Source organism: Vanrija albida, assembly GCF_041260175.1.
Source record: "Vanrija albida strain AlHP1 chromosome Unknown contig_2, whole genome shotgun sequence".
NCBI classification, from domain to species: domain Eukaryota; kingdom Fungi; phylum Basidiomycota; class Tremellomycetes; order Trichosporonales; family Trichosporonaceae; genus Vanrija; species Vanrija albida.
In genome coordinates this window covers 3,525,358-3,542,610 of record NW_027191421.1, presented here as the reverse complement: position 1 = coordinate 3,542,610, position 17,253 = coordinate 3,525,358, and the positions used below count along the sequence as shown (strand labels likewise).

At 64.5% G+C, this 17,253-nt stretch overlaps 10 protein-coding genes and 2 non-coding genes across 12 annotated transcripts; 5 read left to right on the top strand and 7 right to left on the bottom strand.

The window, feature by feature from the left end:
* Positions 1-118: 118 nt before the first annotated feature.
* Q8F55_003098 lies at positions 119-200 on the bottom strand. The gene has a single exon. It is a non-coding gene; the product is annotated as a tRNA-Thr (tRNA).
* Positions 201-221: 21 nt separating this feature from the next.
* On the bottom strand, positions 222-306 carry Q8F55_003097. Its single transcript has one exon. It is a non-coding gene; the product is annotated as a tRNA-Asn (tRNA).
* A 403-nt stretch (positions 307-709) lies between these two features.
* Positions 710-986, top strand: Q8F55_003096 (uncharacterized protein; the record flags this gene model as incomplete). The annotated part of the gene is made up of 2 exons (XM_069351657.1): positions 710-821; positions 856-986. 2 exons carry the CDS (start codon positions 710-712, stop codon positions 984-986), a joined length of 243 nt encoding a protein of 80 aa, XP_069212043.1.
* A 179-nt stretch (positions 987-1,165) lies between these two features.
* Positions 1,166-1,800, bottom strand: Q8F55_003095 (uncharacterized protein; the record flags this gene model as incomplete). Its single annotated transcript, XM_069351656.1, has 3 exons — positions 1,166-1,234; positions 1,280-1,486; positions 1,525-1,800. 3 exons carry the CDS (start codon positions 1,798-1,800, stop codon positions 1,166-1,168), a joined length of 552 nt encoding a protein of 183 aa, XP_069212042.1.
* A 979-nt stretch (positions 1,801-2,779) lies between these two features.
* Positions 2,780-4,317, top strand: Q8F55_003094 (uncharacterized protein; the record flags this gene model as incomplete). The annotated part of the gene is made up of 6 exons (XM_069351655.1): positions 2,780-2,822; positions 2,957-2,982; positions 3,018-3,161; positions 3,198-3,699; positions 3,738-3,765; positions 3,804-4,317. The coding sequence occupies 6 exons, from the start codon at positions 2,780-2,782 to the stop codon at positions 4,315-4,317; spliced, it is 1,257 nt and encodes a 418-aa protein (XP_069212041.1).
* Positions 4,318-4,606: 289 nt separating this feature from the next.
* On the bottom strand, positions 4,607-5,035 carry Q8F55_003093 (uncharacterized protein; the record flags this gene model as incomplete). Its single annotated transcript, XM_069351654.1, has 1 exon — positions 4,607-5,035. The coding sequence occupies one exon, from the start codon at positions 5,033-5,035 to the stop codon at positions 4,607-4,609; it is 429 nt and encodes a 142-aa protein (XP_069212040.1).
* Positions 5,036-5,090: 55 nt separating this feature from the next.
* Positions 5,091-6,685, bottom strand: Q8F55_003092 (uncharacterized protein; the record flags this gene model as incomplete). Its single annotated transcript, XM_069351653.1, has 6 exons — positions 5,091-5,481; positions 5,527-5,645; positions 5,681-5,855; positions 5,897-5,985; positions 6,051-6,204; positions 6,240-6,685. The coding sequence occupies 6 exons, from the start codon at positions 6,683-6,685 to the stop codon at positions 5,091-5,093; spliced, it is 1,374 nt and encodes a 457-aa protein (XP_069212039.1).
* Positions 6,686-8,016: 1,331 nt separating this feature from the next.
* Positions 8,017-10,584, top strand: pso2 (DNA cross-link repair protein PSO2/SNM1; the record flags this gene model as incomplete). The annotated part of the gene is made up of 13 exons (XM_069351652.1): positions 8,017-8,367; positions 8,405-8,683; positions 8,717-8,793; positions 8,831-8,951; positions 8,985-9,063; positions 9,106-9,232; positions 9,274-9,758; positions 9,800-9,912; positions 9,952-10,198; positions 10,234-10,345; positions 10,386-10,406; positions 10,458-10,539; positions 10,579-10,584. The coding sequence occupies 13 exons, from the start codon at positions 8,017-8,019 to the stop codon at positions 10,582-10,584; spliced, it is 2,100 nt and encodes a 699-aa protein (XP_069212038.1).
* A 255-nt stretch (positions 10,585-10,839) lies between these two features.
* Q8F55_003090 (uncharacterized protein) lies at positions 10,840-13,010 on the top strand (the record flags this gene model as incomplete). Its single annotated transcript, XM_069351651.1, has 4 exons — positions 10,840-11,076; positions 11,112-11,698; positions 11,734-12,581; positions 12,619-13,010. 4 exons carry the CDS (start codon positions 10,840-10,842, stop codon positions 13,008-13,010), a joined length of 2,064 nt encoding a protein of 687 aa, XP_069212037.1.
* Positions 13,011-13,054: 44 nt separating this feature from the next.
* Positions 13,055-13,555, bottom strand: Q8F55_003089 (uncharacterized protein; the record flags this gene model as incomplete). The annotated part of the gene is made up of 1 exon (XM_069351650.1): positions 13,055-13,555. The coding sequence occupies one exon, from the start codon at positions 13,553-13,555 to the stop codon at positions 13,055-13,057; it is 501 nt and encodes a 166-aa protein (XP_069212036.1).
* Positions 13,556-13,972: 417 nt separating this feature from the next.
* Positions 13,973-15,661, top strand: chk1 (Chk1 protein kinase; the record flags this gene model as incomplete). The annotated part of the gene is made up of 8 exons (XM_069351649.1): positions 13,973-14,055; positions 14,093-14,603; positions 14,638-14,719; positions 14,758-14,947; positions 14,992-15,114; positions 15,158-15,245; positions 15,285-15,539; positions 15,575-15,661. 8 exons carry the CDS (start codon positions 13,973-13,975, stop codon positions 15,659-15,661), a joined length of 1,419 nt encoding a protein of 472 aa, XP_069212035.1.
* A 917-nt stretch (positions 15,662-16,578) lies between these two features.
* Q8F55_003087 (uncharacterized protein) lies at positions 16,579-16,962 on the bottom strand (the record flags this gene model as incomplete). The annotated part of the gene is made up of 1 exon (XM_069351648.1): positions 16,579-16,962. One exon carries the CDS (start codon positions 16,960-16,962, stop codon positions 16,579-16,581), a length of 384 nt encoding a protein of 127 aa, XP_069212034.1.
* Positions 16,963-17,253: the final 291 nt, after the last annotated feature.

Below are 17,253 nucleotides of genomic sequence, written 5' to 3'. Positions count from 1 at the left end.
TCACATCGCCAAGTGCCACACACCTCCCCACCGATCTCCCCATCGTCGCGACCATGGCGATCGTCGCCTTCCTCTACATGCAAAACGCACACACCCACCCCCACACGCAAAACACATCTGCCTTCTACCCGAATCGAACGGGTGACCTTTCCATAGCACACCGTACTAGTGGAAAATTCTAGCCACTGAACTAAGAAGGCGGAGAGGGGGTGTCGAAGTGCCTGCCCCACACGGGCTCGAACCGTGGACCTCGGAGTTGTCATTGGGATAACAGCTCCACGCGCTAGCCAACTGAGCCATAGGGCAGATCGACGTTTTGGGGTGGCGAATATCGGTCAAGAGGGTGCGGGGGGAGGGTGGACAGGGGGGAGGGGCTGGCGCTTGTGACCGCGGCTGAGGTGCCAACTGCTCCCTCAACTCATGCCACACCCTCTCCCCCCACCCGCGCACCACCTAGGCTGAGGTAGCTGCACCGCTCGCCACAGCCGCACGCGAAAGGAGTCGAGAGCCGATGATGCGGGGCTGGGCTGATCACACCGTGGGGTGAGCTCACGAGCCCAGTCGATCCCATCAGCCATGGCGCGGTGTCGCACCCTCGCCCCCAGCCCCTCGCCTGGACGCTTAACCACCACTCGCTCCCTCATCGCCACCACTCGCTCCTCATCCCCACCACCCACTTACCCATTCGCTCAGCCAGCTCAACAACAACATGAACCACACCACTGCTGCTTGCGCCACGCTAATCGGTCTCGGCGCGGCCACCCTCGCGCTCCCCGTCGCCCTCGCTACGGTCGGCTTCGGCGCCGGCGGGGTCGTGGCCGGTGAGTCTTGTCCCAGAGCGGTCGCTGACGGCAGGCTCGGTCGCCGCGGGCGTCCAGTCGGCCGTGTATGGCGGTACCACGGGCGGCCTGTTCGCCGTCGCGCAGTCCATCGGCGCGGCGGGCCTCGCTGGCAGGTCCTCACCGGCGCCGGCATCCTCGTGGTAAGCACGCCTATTAGTCTCGACGCCGTCTGACTTCGCAGGGCCAGAAGCAAGGCTAGGCCGTCAAGCCTCGTCGCGTTCGCCTCCTTCCAACCCGCCACCAGCAAGGGTGACGACCCGTCCATAGCTCTGCCCATTAATGCGATACACATCTGGTTGCGATACATGACCATAATCCACACACTACGCCTTCTTGCCGTCCGCCTTGCCGTCGGGCACGATAATGTTGGTAACCTCGACAACCTCTGGCACCTGGGCTCGTGTCAGCTGGATCCAGGGGTGTATCTAGCTGCTCACCATGGCATCCGGGGACACATCTTCGCCCTTGGTGAGCGACTGAATGATGTGGGTCCACACACCGGCGCCGAGGCCCAGACTCGCGCCGCCGAGCACGAGCATGGGCAGCGGGGCGCGGTTGAGGAAGATGGTGGGCGTGACGATCGCGCCCAGGACGGACCCGATGACCGAGTAGTCGTCGGTGCGCACCTGTCCGCGGTTGCGCGCCTGGGGTCGTGAGCTCGGGGCAAGAGAGTCGCACCCACCAGACGGTAGCACCTGTCCTCGATCTTGTCGCGCGGCTCAATCTGCAGGCGCATGTACGCGATCCCTCCTCCCGCCGCGCCGCCGAGGACGACCGAGCCGGTCGACACGCGCATGAGGCGGCGAACGCTGAAGGGGTTGCGGCGGGCGGCGGTCCACACGATCCATGCGGGCGGGATGACCATGCTGCCCGCCTGGGCCACCTTGAGGGCCGAGTGCAGGACAATCTGGGTGAAGGGGTCGAGCTTTGCGAAAGCTGGGTTTGACGAGGTGGCCATGGTGGTGGGTAGGGGATGGGGGTGGTTAGGTGGATGAAAAGGAGAGTGGGCGATGGGAAGTGTTCAAGTGGGTCGAGAGGAGGAGGAAGACGGGCTTGTAGTGATCGACAAGCCGCGGGAGGGGGAAACAGTGACGCGCCCAGGACGGCTAAGAACCGGGATGAGTTGGATGGGAGTGAGTGGGGGGAGCCAATGACGTCAAGTAAAAAGGTCAAGAGACATTACAAAGTGATCGACAATGGCGCATTAGGAAAATCAACAAATGGGATTAGGGCAGGACTGCGGCGACAGACGGACACCTCGATGCATGCATGCTTGTGCAGAACGGAGGAGAGGACAAAGAGCAAAGGCTTATGGTAGCAGAGATGACACCAGGACGAGTCCTCTCACTCGCCACTGCGGCCACCACCACAGCCATGAACCTGCCGTTGTGCCTTCCCTCTTCGTCATGCCGCCGTCGTCAACTTGCACAATCCTCGTTGTCACGGGGTGCGCGCTCGGCGGCATCCAGATCTGGCAATGGACGACGGGGCGACGGCCCATGCAAGGAGGCGCATATGCTCGTACACTTCAAGGCCACCAGTTGATACCCGCGTCTAGATATTGTTGTAGCTGTTGAGGCTGCATTATCGCTTGTTGTCGCCGTTGCCGGGCGGCTTGAAAGTGGTCGTCGGCATTGTCGCCTGCCTGCCGTGTTGTTAGGATCAGTCTGAAACGAGGCTGTAAGCGACGAACCGGCCGGGGGAAGGCTGGGCGGCTGGGCTGGGCCAGGCTGAGACAACTCACACCTGAGATTTGGTTCCGCCGATATGCGCACTCTCACTCTCTCGGCACTGCAACCACCAAGAGCATAAGACACGTCCGTCTGATAGCAACAACGACGACAACGACGACAACGACAACGACATCGGTTGCAGTCAACACCCACAACGGCAGCAGCAACCTACCCATACCCCATGCCCCCACCACCACCACGGCCATGAGCAACGAACACGACGACGACTTGGTAGACTATGGCATTGGTGCGTCTTCCCCCCCTCTTGTCCCGCCCGCCCATTCCGCCAGGGCGTGTTGTCGCGGCGCGCTCACTCACGGGCGTGTGAACGCTGCAACCGTGTCCCCCCATCTTGCAACAAGCACTTGCTCACACCCGCAGACGACGAGGTGCCAGACCACGAGATGGTGAGCTGAGCAGCTTGGGTTCCGCTGACATCCAGGCGAGCGTTAGCGGGAAGGCGGAAGAGGTCAACGCCGACGAGTCGCGCGCGTCAGTGCCCGCACCCGACTCGCTCCCAACCGACGCCGAGCTGCGCCTGACGCGTCGGGTGCTCGATCTCGAGCGCGAACGCGATGCCCTGGCGGTGAGTTCCTTGTCTTGGCCCAAACTCACACCCCAGGCCGAGGTCAAGACGCTGCGCGCGAGATATCCGGCCCACAGCACAAGGATACCAGTCCCCACAGCGGCACCCGAACCCGACTCGCAAGCTCCACCACCGCCCATCGTGATCCCGCCGGACCTGATCCCCGTGCTCTCCCTGCTCCGGCAACACATTGCCGAGCTGACACGCGATAACATGGCGCTGCGGTACACGTTCCTCGGGCCGTCGAGCTCGCGGCCCGACGTCGTGTCCCCCGCCAGCTCGATGGCGACGACCCCGCTCCCGGCCACCTCGCCCCTGCCTAGCGTCGCGGGCATGTCGCCCATGCCCTTGGCCGCGATCGCATCCCCACCTGCGCCGACTATTGAGATCACGGAAGCGGGGCCCGCTGCGCCCGGCGTCGATCTCGCGGCGGTCGTCGACCGCGTCAGGGCGCTCACGCTCGAGAACGAGGAGCTGGGAGAGATGGTCGCTGAGGCTGGGCGCGCAGACGCGGGCGAGTGGCTCAAGACCTTGGATGGTGAGTAGTGGAGCGTATGATCGTCGCTGACACTCCAGACTCGAAGCAGGTCATCGCGTCGCTCGAGTAAGACTACAAACCCGCGGCCCAAACTAACACCCCAGCTCGGACCTGCAGCACAACCTCACGGTGATTGACGCGCTCCGCTCCGAGCTCGAGTCGTACAAGTCGCGGTTCGGGACTGTCGACGCGCCCAAGCCTGCGCCGTCCCCACAGTCGCAGGACAAGGCGCGGGATAACCGCGACCGGGGGAATCAACCGCGGAACGACAGGCGGCGGAATGGCGGCGGCGGGGGAGGTGGAGGGGGAGGGGGAGGAGGGGGCCGGGACGACAGGTACCGGCCGGAGCATGGGGGCACGAGGGATAATCGGGATCGCGAGCGCGACGGCCGTGGGGATCGGCGTGGTGGTGACGGGCGCGACGGGCGCGGCGAGGGGCACCAACGCGGCGGGGACCGCGGCGGCGAGCGCAGGCAACACGACGACAAGGCGGTGCCCGGGAGCCTGGCCATCCTGGGGCGCGCCAACGCGCCGCCCGAGAACGGTACGGGTGGAGCGAGTAACGGAAACGGTGCGAGGCGGGTCGACGACGACCGGGCGAGCAAGCGCCGGAGATAGGGAAGACTATTTTGTACGCATAGCCGGGGTAGTGGGCATACGCTGTGGGTAGAACACGATGGCACGTTGGGCAGCAGGAGTGGAAGTCGGCTCCTCACTCTTTGGCACAAGCATACATCTCTCTAATTCTCTAACAAGAGCGTCCCTTCCGAAGCTACCCAACCCAGCCTGTACGAAGTTACCCAATCCATCCCAGCCCAGCCCAGTCGTCTCCTCGTCCAACCGTCTACTCGTCCAGCCGTCTACTCGTCCAGCCGTCTACTCGTCCAGCCGTCTACTCGTTCACCGTCTACTCGTCCAAGCCCTCGCCGTACAGGTTGAAGGCGACCTCCTTCGACTTGCCGATGACGGGCGAATCCTTGCAAAAGCCGTGGAGGTAGCAACGCTCTGTCATGTACGCTGGGAACTTTGGGACGACGCCGCCGTTCTCCCTGACCTTTGCCTCGTACTCTGCCTGCCAGTCGGTCTCAAAGAGCTCGTGGTGCACCCTGCGCCTGAGGTTCTCCATGCGCATATTGTCAGGGATGTAGGGCTTGATGGGGGTCTGGACGGCCTTGCGCAGCTTGGCCACCAGGTCGGCCGGGTCGCTCATGTTGTACGTGTAGACGTAGGGCTCTCCGAGCGTGTTGAACGGCCCGTGCTGGGCGTGCCCGGCGTCGAAGAGCTCCCACTTGTCTGGCCCGTCTGGGACCGGCCCGAGCGCAGTGTAGTACGGCATGACGACTGGGACGCCGAGGCAGCTGCTGGTCAGCGGCCATAGATGTCGAGCGCACTCACACAGCAACGTATGGGCTCGGGCTGATCTCGGGCTTGCCGATGCCGAGCAGCGCGCGCTGGTTGGACACGAGGCGCGAGTAGCCGTCGCTCGTGAGCCTGCCGAGGTTGTTGAGCTCTGGGGGGATGGGGTACTTTTTCTTGTTTTCCTCGTCCTTGTCCTCCATTGTGGCGACGGCGAGCAGGTCGTAGCCAATGTCCTTTAGGCCGCCGGCGATCTGTGGCCACTTGTCCTCTATCGGCTTGTTGTGGTCGTCGTGGAAGAGGCGATTCCGCTTGGCGAGCACCAGCGCCGACTGGTTGCGCCGCTCGTACGGCACGTACTCTGCGTGCAGGCAGCGCTGCTCGATCGAAATCGGGATGTGCGTGTGCCCCGGGTACGGGTAGGGCCTGGGTACGTCAGCTAGCTTTTGGGCCGGTAACGGGCCGACGCACACAAACTGGAACTTGTTGCCCAGGAGGTGGGGGCTCCAGTCCTTCACGTCCTTTGTGATGCCCCACTGCCCCTCGACATTGATGCCCGGCGCGCCGTACCCGCTCGCCCTCGCGCCCCACTGCCTGTCAGCTGCGTCCGTGGCATGGCACTCACAAAGTCGACGGTGAACATGCGCCACGGCGGCAGGTTGCCCATCCGCGACTTGGGCACGAGCGACAGGTCGTGCCGGAACCGCTCGTCCTCGGCCGGCACGTAGTCCTCTGGGCGGATGCAGAGCGGGTTGGTCTGGCACTTGAACGTGTCGACCGAGTTCTGCCACAGCGAGTGGCTGGGGGTCAGCGCGGCCCCGGGCCCCGACCGGCAACCTACACGACCGAGGGGAGCAACTGCGTCACGTTCCACCCCTCCTCCATGTGCAACGTGATAAAGTTGAAGCGCATCTCCTCTGCGGCTTTCATCTGCCGGCCGTCAGCTCGTGCGCCGCGCCAGCCAGCCAGCCAACGCGCCGCGCCGCGCCACTCACCACCGGGTACAGCCAGATGGCCTCGCCAGACGTGTCGAGCCGCATGTTCATGTACCCGTAGGTCGAGACGATGAGCGGGCGGTCCGGGCAGTCGAGAAAGCCCAGGACGCAGCGCTCGACGCGGTCCAGCGCCAGCTGGTTGTGGTCCTGCAGTCTTGGCGCTCAGCATCGTCCCCTCCAAGCACTCACTTCTTCTCAAACGCCCCGCTCCCCTCCAAAGCGCGGAAGTGCTGCAGCTCGCGCCACTGCCGCGCGCGCAGACACCCGGGCGGGTCGTCCTCCTTGAGCCCGTGCCGGTCCCAGCCGGCACAAGGGCCATCGTTGTGCTTGTTGCGGTAGATGAAGCCGTGCCCGTCGCCATTGTACCCGTCGTACATGTCGGTCGCGGCCCCGTCCCACTGCCACTCCTGCCCGTGCCCCTGGAACTTGCCGTGGCTCGACGGCCGCAGCCCGGGGAGGTTGACCTTGCTCCACCACCCGGTCGGCCTTGCGCCGTCGACCGGCGAGGGCGACTGCACCTCGGCCAGCAAGCCGAGGTGGACGACCGAGAGGACGGCGAGCACCGCGCCCACGGCGAGGATGTGCGCCAGGCGCGGGCGCGAGATGAACTGGGCGACCGATAGGCCGCGGATCATGGTGCTGGCGCGCGCGGGGGGGCCGGTTTGTCGAACGTGGCGGACTTGGCTGCCCACGACTTGAGATCGCGGCAGTGGTGAGTAATGTAGATTAGAGAGGATTCTTGGTGCTCGTTCTACGCGTCGTCTCGAGGGATCGCTGCTCTGGTTGCGAGGGACGCAGACACCGCCGGGGGGGCATCCCCCGTACACTCGTCGTTGACTACGACGACGGTGAGCACGAAGGCGAAACCCAAACACCACTATGAGAAGCGCCATGCGTGCGGGCCAGGGCCGCCACTTGCAGCCGCACCCTCGTGCCTCCTGCCCCCCGGTTCCTGCGTTCGGCGTGCTACTTTGGTGTGCGTAGAGGCGCGACAGCGCGCACAGCAGCGTGTTGCGCAGCTTCTGCTCCAGGCCGGGTGACGTGATGCGCGCAAACGCAAACTCCTAAAATGCCACTCCGGCGCACGGCCTGCCCCATATTCAGCTGGAGTCCTGGGCTGATCCGCCTCGTGCCGCGGTTGTGAATGGCGGCTAGGGGGAAACGACGGTCGGAGGCTAAAGTCGAAACCTGTCGAAACCACTTAAGCATGTACTGGCGCGGCCCCCACGCCATTTCCATCGCCGCAAGCAAGGTTCCGCCGCTGCTACTGCCGCGGTCCATCCCTGTTCACACTGTCCAGACCCATCTGTTATCCGCAGGTGCTGCGCCCTACAGTTGCTATTGTGCAACGTGCGTGTGAAGCGGCTTGTGCCTCGCGAATTCATGCAGCGTGCTCGCCGGTGACGGCGCCGTGCGGCAACGATTCGGGCTGTGATCCGCTTGCCTGCTGCTCTGGTGCCTCGGCCGCACACCTTTGTGGTCGTGCCAGACAAAGACCAGTGGTTAGGGGAGGGTCTTGAACGCTCCAACCTGCGACGTCCTGCACTAACAACGTGCGGTGTGCACGTCGAGCGCGTCGGCGACTAATGTGGCGTGGGATCGATGAAGTATTTGGGGAATCGAGCTAACACGACTATCATGGCTAACGATAAGTGCACAAGTGTGCGCAGTCGGGTTAAACTGGGGACTTAGGCAAACCTTGGCGTCGTCCGTCGTCCCGCAACCTTGGAGCGGGATTTGGAGCTTAATGCGCAAGATCGCGGCGCAAGCCCCCAAGCCCACAAGCTCCCTGCATGCTCCGCAAGCGAACAAGCCTCACAGCCACTCTCTCCACGTGTCTATCACATGGCATTGCTTCCGTGAGTGAGTGTGGAGGTGGGGTCTCCATAAACACCGTCACCTCGCAATGTCGACCTTCTCCCTCTGCCGCGTCTTTGCGACCACCACATCGCGCACACATTCGACCATGGGCCCAAAGAAGCGCCCAAAGGTGGCAGAGCGCCCAAAACTCTCAACATGGAACTGGAGGACGACGCCCTCCAAGGCCCCCGCGGCGCGCGGCACCCCCGAGTCGGACGACGACATCCAGGTCCTCGACGCGTGGCCGAGCGCCGACGCCTCGCAGCGCGCCGGGCCGTCCAAGCGCCCCCGGACGACCTCTGCCTCGCCTCCATCGATAAAGCCGGATGTTTGGGAGGAGGACGGGACCGAGGGCATGGGCATGGAGACGGACGAGGACGTCGTCGAGCTCGAGACGATGGGCGGGCTCGACGCGTGCCCGCTGTGCGGGGCGTCGCTGCGCTCAATGTCCACCGATGTGAGCTTATTTTACAATGGATATGAGCTGACGCCAGATCGCCGAGCAGCACGTCAACGCGTGCCTCGACTCCCCCAGGCCCTCGCCCAAGCCCCCGGCCCAGAAGGAACGCACGCCCCGCCCCATCTCGTCGATGAGCCACTCGCTCACCCTCGAGCCGCGGCCCTCCCCCTCCCCCGCGCCAGATAAGCCCAACGCGTTCTCAGTGCTCATGAGCAGCCACAAGGAGAAGGAGCAGTGGAAGGAGGGCGAGAGCGCCGAGCTACGCGACGCGAATGGGCGGCGCAACGGCCCGAGGAAGGCGCCGTTCTACAAGGTTAGCTAGCCGTGCGGATTGAGCTGACGCCAGGTCCTCACGGGCATGCCGATTGCCGTCGACGCATTCTGCTACGGTGCCATTCCCGGCGTCACGGCCTACTTCCTTACGTGAGAGCTTTCTGCGTTGGAGGCAAGCTCACCCCAGCCACGCTCATTCGGACCACTACACCAACCTCACGGGGCGGTGGCGGCACGGCCCTATCTACTGCTCCCAGACGACGGCCAACCTCATTGTCCACATGCTTGGCGTCGAGCGGCAGTGGGTGGTGAGTGCGCGCTGGCTTCCCCGCTCACTCTAGCACGCATTGCCCGATGATGAGGAGTATGAGATTCCAAATACTGGCGGCGTCAAGGTCACAAATATCGAGGCGAACCACTGTCAGTTGCAGTCCACCTTTCCGAGTCCCAACTGACTCTCAGGCCCCGGATCCTCCGTGTTCCTCTTCGAAGGCCCGCAGACGATCCACTCGGGCGACTCGTCGTTCAAGAGCCCGTACGTGGGCAGCAAGAGGACGTTCCGGTATCTCCATTGCGGTGACTTTCGGGCGTGAGTTGTTCAGTTGATGGCCGCCCCAACTCACAAACCAGATGCCCAAAACATGTCTTGCATCCTGCTGTGGCCAGGGACAAAGTCGACACGGTCTACCTTGACACTACCTACCTCAACCCACAGTACTGCTTCCCTCCACAGCCGCTGGTTATTGAAGCTTGCGCCGCGCTGGCTAAGAAAGTGGTGTTCGGCGAGAACGTGGATGTCAAGCCCGACGTCGATAGCGATGAAGACATCAAGCCTGATCTCGGAGATACCATCGACGGTATTGAGGACGATCCAAACGCCGATGCCGCAGACGTCAAGCCCGACATCGACGACATCAAACCAGATACAAAGCCTGACGTCAAGGATCACCCCGCAGCCCAAGCCTTCGAGCTGCAGGAGCGCTCGGTGGCCATGATGGAGGGGTGGCTGGTCAAGAAGGAGGCCAATGGCGATGTCAAACCTGCTTCTGAGAGGAAGGGCAGGACGCTGGTTTTGATTGGCACGTACTCGATCGGCAAGGAGCGCATTGTCAAAGGTGAGCTGTCGCCGCTGTCGCCAATCAGCTCATACGGCCAGGCATTGCTCAGGCCCTGGGATCCAAGATCTACTGCGACCAGCGCAAGCGCTCTATCCTCGACTGCGAGGCTGATTCTGAGCTCCACGCCATGCTCGACACCGACCCCACCAAGGTGGGTTACTTGGTGGCTTTTGACGTGCTAACCCACCAGTGCCAAGTCCACCTGGTGCCCCTCATGAACATCTCGCTGGAGCGATTACAGCCCTATCTGCAAGCGCTCAAGCCCCACTTTGACCGCGTTTTGGCTTTCCGCCCAACTGGATGGACATACACGCCACCAGCAGGAGCCGACACGCTCCCAGACATCAACTTTGTTATCAAGCGCGACCAGGGGCGCGGGTTCAGCGACGTGTCACTCAAGCCCATCCGGGGCAGCTCGCGCCAGTTCATGATGTTCGGTGGGTAGCCTGACCGACGTAGCTTACCCACGCAGGCGTGCCATACTCGGAGCACTCGAGCTTCTTCGAACTGACGTGCTTCGCGCTGTCCCTGCCTGGGCCAGACCTTCGCGTCATTGCCACAGTCAACGTGCACAACGAGAAGAGGTTGGTCGGATCCGGTGCGCATGTTGTTGACTTGTCACAGCCGGTTAAAGATGAAGAAGTGGTGGGTGTGGAGTGGAATCGAGTCGTTGGAAACCAACTGACCCCTGTGCAGGATCGAGAAGTGGGCAGCCGAGAAGGCGAAGCGGAAAGAGCGCGGACTGAGCGCTGTTGTCGACTACCGAGACGAGACCTATGTGGGTACAAGACCATGAGTCAACATCTGACCCACGCAGTGGTGACGCCTGTTGTATCCGCATTCACATTGTATCTTGTAGGCATAAGGACTCTTGACCACTTTGTATCAGCACCCTGGACGTCTTTGATTCTCCCTACGCCACCATCTGCCAACATCGACGTCACAGGAAACGGTTACAAATTGTTTCCGGGGGCGTTCTTGGTCGGTCTGTTCACTCAACTGCTCTCAATTGCACCTCGCTGCAATCCACAACTCTCACAACATCATAAAACAGGCAGCTCCCTAGCGAGAGACAGCAATGGACCCGAACATCCTCGGCGTCGGCATCTTTCGCAAGCGCCGTGCGTCAATGGACCCCGTCGACCCCCCGCCTCCCTCCAAGACTCCGCCGCCCCGCATGTCCCCAAGCAAGGTGCCAGCGCCGTACGACACGCCGCTCGCCGACGGGCGGTGCGCGCTGCTTGAGCTTCCCGACGAAGTGCTTGTGCAGGTCTTCTCCAAGCTGCCCCTCGCCGGCCTGACCCAGAGCTTTAGAGTACGCGCCCGCCGGTAGCCCCGCTGACTCGCCAGCTGTGCAAGCGGATCCACGAGGTGCTCGCCGACTCGGCGGCCGTCTCGCTGCAGGTGACGCTGCTGGCCAACAAGCTGTCGATCAACCCGAATGCGACGCGCGCGCGGCCCGACCTGCTCGCCCAGCGCCCGCTCACCTCGGCCGAGATGCTCGCGACGCTGCGCGACCGCCTCGAGCGCTTCCGCACAGTCTCCCCGGCCAGCTGGTCCGTCGTCCGCCTCAAGGAGGGCGAGGGCAGCCTGTACGAGTACCTCGAGGGCGTGCTCCTCCGCACCAAGGATGGGCGCGGGCGCAAGAGCAACGAGCTGGCCGTGTACGACCTGCGCGCGGCAGACACGAGTATGGCGCAGAAGGCCGGGCGCGGCGAGGCGGACCAGACGGAGGAGAAGAAGCCAGCGGAAGAGGAAGAGGAGGAGTGCGAGATCGTCGACCACGACGAGGCGCTCGCAGACGCAGACGGCTGGACAGACGTCGAGAGCGTCGCGGCAAACGAGCTCGACGTGAGGCGCGAGCACCGCTTTCGCTTCCCGATCTACGAGGTCGCTGTCGACCCGGGCCAGGACCTGCTCATCCTCGTCGAGGTCCAGTGAGTTTGAGCCTGTGATAGCCGCTGACTCGCAGGAACTCTGGCCGCGTCGTGCCGCCAGTCGACCACCCGTACGCCAACACGAGCGGCCGACCAATCTTCACAATGTACCTGCACCTGTTCTCGCTCACGACGTTTGAGCCGCACCCGCTCGCGGCGCAGCCGGTCCTCGAGTTCCCTTTCGACCTGTACGCGCAGTCGATTCACCTCGACTTCCAGATCTGCGACGATGCCCTGTTCGTCATGTACCGCCGCAACAGAGGTATGCGCGACACGCTCATCGGGTACCAGTGGACGAGCGGGCGAGTGGTAGTCGCCCTCGAGGCCGCGAGCACCCAGTCGTTCACGTCGTTCGTGCTCCTGTCCCCCACGTCGTTTGTCATCCCGACCGTCGTCCAGCGCATCGACGCCACCCTGGGCCGCATCGCCGACATCACCGACCTGTCCGACATCACATTCGCCTACAGCCTCAATGTGTACTCCTTCCCCTCGTTCTCCGGCGTGCCGCTCGAGGAGCTCCCGGCCACCGCGTACACCCCCGTGCCCGTGTCGGTCGTCCAGCTGCCAGACTTCAGCTACGACCTGAACCGCGGCATCCCGCCGCCCATGACGACGATCCGCACCGACCCGCCGCCGCGCCACCAATACGCGACCCACCCGCTGCATGCGCCGCCGCCGTTCCGCCCAGACCCGGAGAGCGGCATCGCCGTGGTCGAGGTGCACACGGGGACCGACGCGCACTATGTCATGATCCTGCACAAGGCCGCGCTGCAGCAGCACGTGCCCGAGCGACTGCCGGCCAAGGACGCGCCGGTGCCGGTCGTGCCGTGGGAGTCTATCGCGCCCAGCGTGCGCGTGTTTGGGCCCGACGTCGAGGAAGTTTGTAAGTGCCAGCGACGCGAGCCGAGCTCACCCCACAGCTTGGGTGTGCTACGTGTACCAGAACAAATACGTGACGATCTGGCAGGACGAGGACGACGAGGACGTGGCGCAGCTGCTCGTCTACGACTTTGACCCGGTCAACGTGCGCAAGGAGCGGCTCGACCGCCTGCGCGAGTTCCCCAACGCGACCGATGACGAGCTGGAGGGCGACCGCGACGGCGTCGAGCTCGTGCTCACCGAGACTGTCATCACGGAGCCCGAGCGGATCCGGCACGACATCCGCGCAGGCGGCAGCCTGCCGTACCTGCTCGTGCGCAAGCCAGCGAGCGACTCGAACGTCGCGCTGATCGACAGCGAGCGGATCCTGACCATGACGCACGACAGCGCCACCCAGACGGAGGAGGAGATGGTCGAGGTGTGGCAGATGTAGTCGCGTGCCGCTCGCAATATAGACACTACATGTACTCTATCACTCTATCGCAGGACTGTCCCCATGCGGATGTACTCTACCGGCTCTGCGCCGCCATACGCCTTGGTGAAGCCCTCGGGATCGAGGACGCGGTATCCGAGTTTCTCATAGAACGGCGCCTGGGCCGCGCGCGCGTCAAAGTGGAGGAGGCGGGGCGGGTGGCCAGCCGGAGGCGTGAGGAGGGCCACGACGTGGGCGAGCATGGCGGTGCCGATGCCCTTGCCCTGTAGATCGGTCTGAACGGCGAGCTTGCGCAGCTGGCAGGCGTCGAGCGCGCGCTCCTTCTCGGCGAGGCTAGCCGGCCGGGCAAACGGCGCGCGCACCAGCGTGGCCACGGCGACGGGCTCGCTCGAGGCCGCGACAAACGCGCCGAGGTGCACCGTCCCCTCGGCGTAGTCGTAGTCGTAGAGCTGGGCCTCGGGCGGGAGCGCGGGCCAGAGCACGGCATGCCGGATCGCGGCTGTCGCGGCGGGCGGGATGGGCCTGATGTCGACGCTGGGGGCCATGGTGTGGGCGCGGTGCACTTGTTCTATCCCCTCTGCGTGTTTTGTAGGCCAGAGGTAGGGGGTGGGTTGCTTTTGAAGACGAGCAACGTGAGTCGGTAATCTTGCGCGTCGGAAAGCTCCGAGCTCGTTACGAGGCGGCTTGTGCGGCGTGATCGTTATCGCCGCTGTCGTCGCTCGCGCAGTCACGTCGCGCACGTCGGCGCCGGCTCGTACCCCGCTCGGCGTGCTCCGAGCTCGCAGTGCATGCTGCCCAGAAGCCCGCCGCCAGCCATCTCCGCGCGGCGAAGCTGACTGGACCGCCCAGCCACCGACGCGTCGATCGATCGCGTCACGTGACCCCCCCTCACGCGCGTTCTTTCCCCCCTTCGCGCTTTTGTTGTTGTCGTCGTCCTCCTCGTCCTCGTCAACTCAAGCACAATGGAATCGACCGCCGGGCTCCGGTACCCGCTCGTCGCGGGCTATCGCATCGGCGAGGAGATTGGCGGCGGCGGGTTTTCCAAGTGCGCAACACGCCCGCGATCTCGCTGACGCCCGCAGAGTCTTCCGCGCGATCGACGACGCCGAGGGCCGCGTCGCCGCGTGCAAAGTCGTCAACCTCTTCATCTCGCCCTCGCTCGGGTACGGCACGCCCAACGTCAAGGAGCTGCAGAAGGAGGTGCAGGTGCACAAGTCGCTGCGGAACCCGTACATCCTCGAGTTTGTCCACCACGAGATTGTCGAGCGGGAGAAGGAGGCAGAGGGCTATGTGCCGGGCCTGTACATGATTCTCGAGCTGGCCGTGGGAGGCGACCTGTTTGACAAGATCGCGCCCGACGTCGGCATCCCCGAGGACCTGGCAAAGTTCTACTTTGCCCAGCTGGCCGAGGGCATCGAGTTTATCCACTCGCGCGGCATCGCCCACCGCGACATCAAGCCCGAGAACCTGCTGCTCGCGGCCAACGGCAACCTCAAGGTCACCGACTTTGGCCTGTGCGCCGTCTTCCGGTACAAGGGCAAGGAGCGCAAGCTGAGCGGGCGGTGCGGCTCGCTGCCGTACGTCGCGCCCGAGGTGAGTCGCGGCTTCGCTGCACTGCTGACGCCAGCTTGGCGCGCCCGGCGGGTACGATGCCGAGCCGGTGGATATCTGGGGCATGGGCGTCGTGCTCTTCACCATGCTGGTCGGAAGTGAGTGCCCGCCGACGACGCGACCCCGCTGACGCCAGACACGCCGTGGGACGAGCCGTCGCGCAACAGCCCAGAGTTTACCGCCTACCTCTCGGGCGAGATATGGCAGATGGCCCCGTGGAACAGGATACACGGCCAGGCAAAGAGCATCCTCCAGCAGCTCATGCTCGTCGACCCCAACCGCCGCATCTCGCTGCACGCCGTCAAGGCGCACCCGTGGTGCATGACGTGGGTGTGGCTGGAATTTGATGGTGGCCCAGCTGACTCCCCAGCCCGTCGCAGCTCACGCGCGAGCAGATCCCAGAGGCGCTCACGCAGGGCATGCGCCAGGAGGGCATGATGGCGATCGCCGACCCGACGTTTGCCGACCCGTCAGCGCAGGCGTACGCCGTGTCGTGAGTTAGCTGCGAGGAGACTAGACGACAGCTGACGCCTCAGCCGCTCGCAGCGTGTGTTTGGCGAGAGCCAGTGGGGCAGCCAGTGGAGCCCGCAAGAGTCGCAGTTCATGCGCGGGACGGGTAACCTTGTGAGTTGTGGTGGCCAGTGAACCCAGCTCACGCCGCAGACCCAAGGAGGCGACTACGACAACAACACGACGCGTTTCTGGCTCAACCTCACCCCGCCCGACGCCTTTCTCCTGCTGCAGCAGTTCCTCGCCGCGTCCCTCGGCGAGGAGCACGTCCAGGCCGACGCCGAGCGCCTCGTCATCCGCGTGCACAAGCCTGCCGGACAAAAGAGCGTCACGGGCACGTTCAACCTGCGCGCGAGCGACGCACACGCGCCAGACGGCCAGACGCTGGTGCGCATGAAGCGTGAAAAGGTGCGTTGGCTGGTTGTTCCCCGCTGACACCGCAGGGCTCGATCCTGCACTGGCGCGCATTCTGGTGGGCGACGGTGCGCAACGCCCACCTCGAGCCATACGTCGTCAAGGGCGACGCGTAGAGTAGCATAGTTGTACAGCATGGAGTATAATACCTTGTGCGGGGGTGGGGTGTGGGGGGGGGTTGGCGAGCGAGGCGGTCGGGACGGCGGGTCGGAAGCGTGGCGGAGTTGACCGACCCGGTGGCGAACCAGTTGGTGGTGTGGGGAATTGGAAGCCGGAGCCGTGTGGCGGCGACGCGACGCTCGGTGCTGCTCGAGTGACAGCGAGAACACCGAAGCATGCGTGCTGGCGTGTGTTGGAGTGCGCACGTCGGAGCACGAAGCGGGGTTAAGCATGCTCGAGAGTGGTGAGGTCACTGGTCGTGTGACGTCTTTTTTTTGCTCCACCGATCCATCAAAGAAGCCGAGCAGCGCGAGGCTCGAGGCGGCGGGCAGTGGTGCGAGCGGTGTCAGTGCGGTGAGGAGCGCAGCGTCAGTGCAGCAAAGGCGGGCTAGGGGGTCAGTAGCCCCGCGTGGGGCTCGAGAAGGAAGCGGCGTTGCGGGGCTCGAGAGAGAAGCGGCTGCGGCCGCGCGGCGGCGGCGCTGGACCCCCGCGACGCAAGGCGCCATCGCCGACCCCACGCACAATGAATGACTATACATGGGCCTGGGCGGCCTACATGACAATGATACTGAGCGGCGCGCGCGCTCTTTTCGGTGGTGCTCGTGGCGTGGTGGTGCAATGAGGACAAGGGGGGACAAGGGTACAACGGGTGGTCGGGGTAGAGGGTGTCGTGGGGCGTGGGGTGTGCTCGTCGGTGGCGTGCGTCGTCGCCGTCCGAGCGATGCAGTGTACAATGTGGGTGTGTCGTGCAGTGCTGCAGCGTGGGTCGTTATGCGCGGGGCCGGGGCGTGTGGGGCAATGCTCTGCTCTGCTCGCGTGAGCGACTGGCCAACTCACACGACAGCGACAGCGGCACTCACCTTCTCCTTTCCCTCTACTCCTCCTTGGCCGGCGCCGGGCTGCCAGCCTTGGAGCGGAAGAGGCTGCGCAGCCGGCCGCGCAGCGCAGTGTTCTGCCACTGCCCCGTGATGGGGTTGACGTCTTCCGTCGCGAACACGCCCTCAGCCTTGGCCTGGCGCACGAGCTCGTTGAGCGCGGCCTCGGGCGTGAGGCCCTCGGGCTCGCCCGGCGCCTTGGGGGTGCGGAGGGTCCGCTCGAAGGCCTCCTGCTCGGCGGAGGGGGCGGGCGTCGTGTCGGCGTTGGGGCGGCACAGGGGGCCGGGGGGGAACGAGCAGAGCGTGCGGGTGGGGGTGGGCGTCGTGATGGTCGTGCGGGTGCGGGCTGCGCGGGTCGCGCTCGAGAGGGTGCGGGCGAGCATCGTGGATGCGAGAGTGGTGGTGAGTGGTGAGTTGTGAAGACGATGGAGTCGATGTAGTTGTCGACGAGCGCCGGCAGCAGGCAGCTTTTCCGACTCGCCAGTCCTACGAGGGGTATTTCGAACGCCCGCCTGATTTCCACAAATTTGCTCCCGCTCTCCAGAGGGCCCCACACCGCCCGGCTCCACGCAAAGCCGCGCCCGGCCGGCCATGTCCGCCGCCCACGTGGCGGCGCGGAACTTGCCCGGAGGGGGGTGGAGCACGGCTTGGCAGACGACATCGACGGTGTTGTT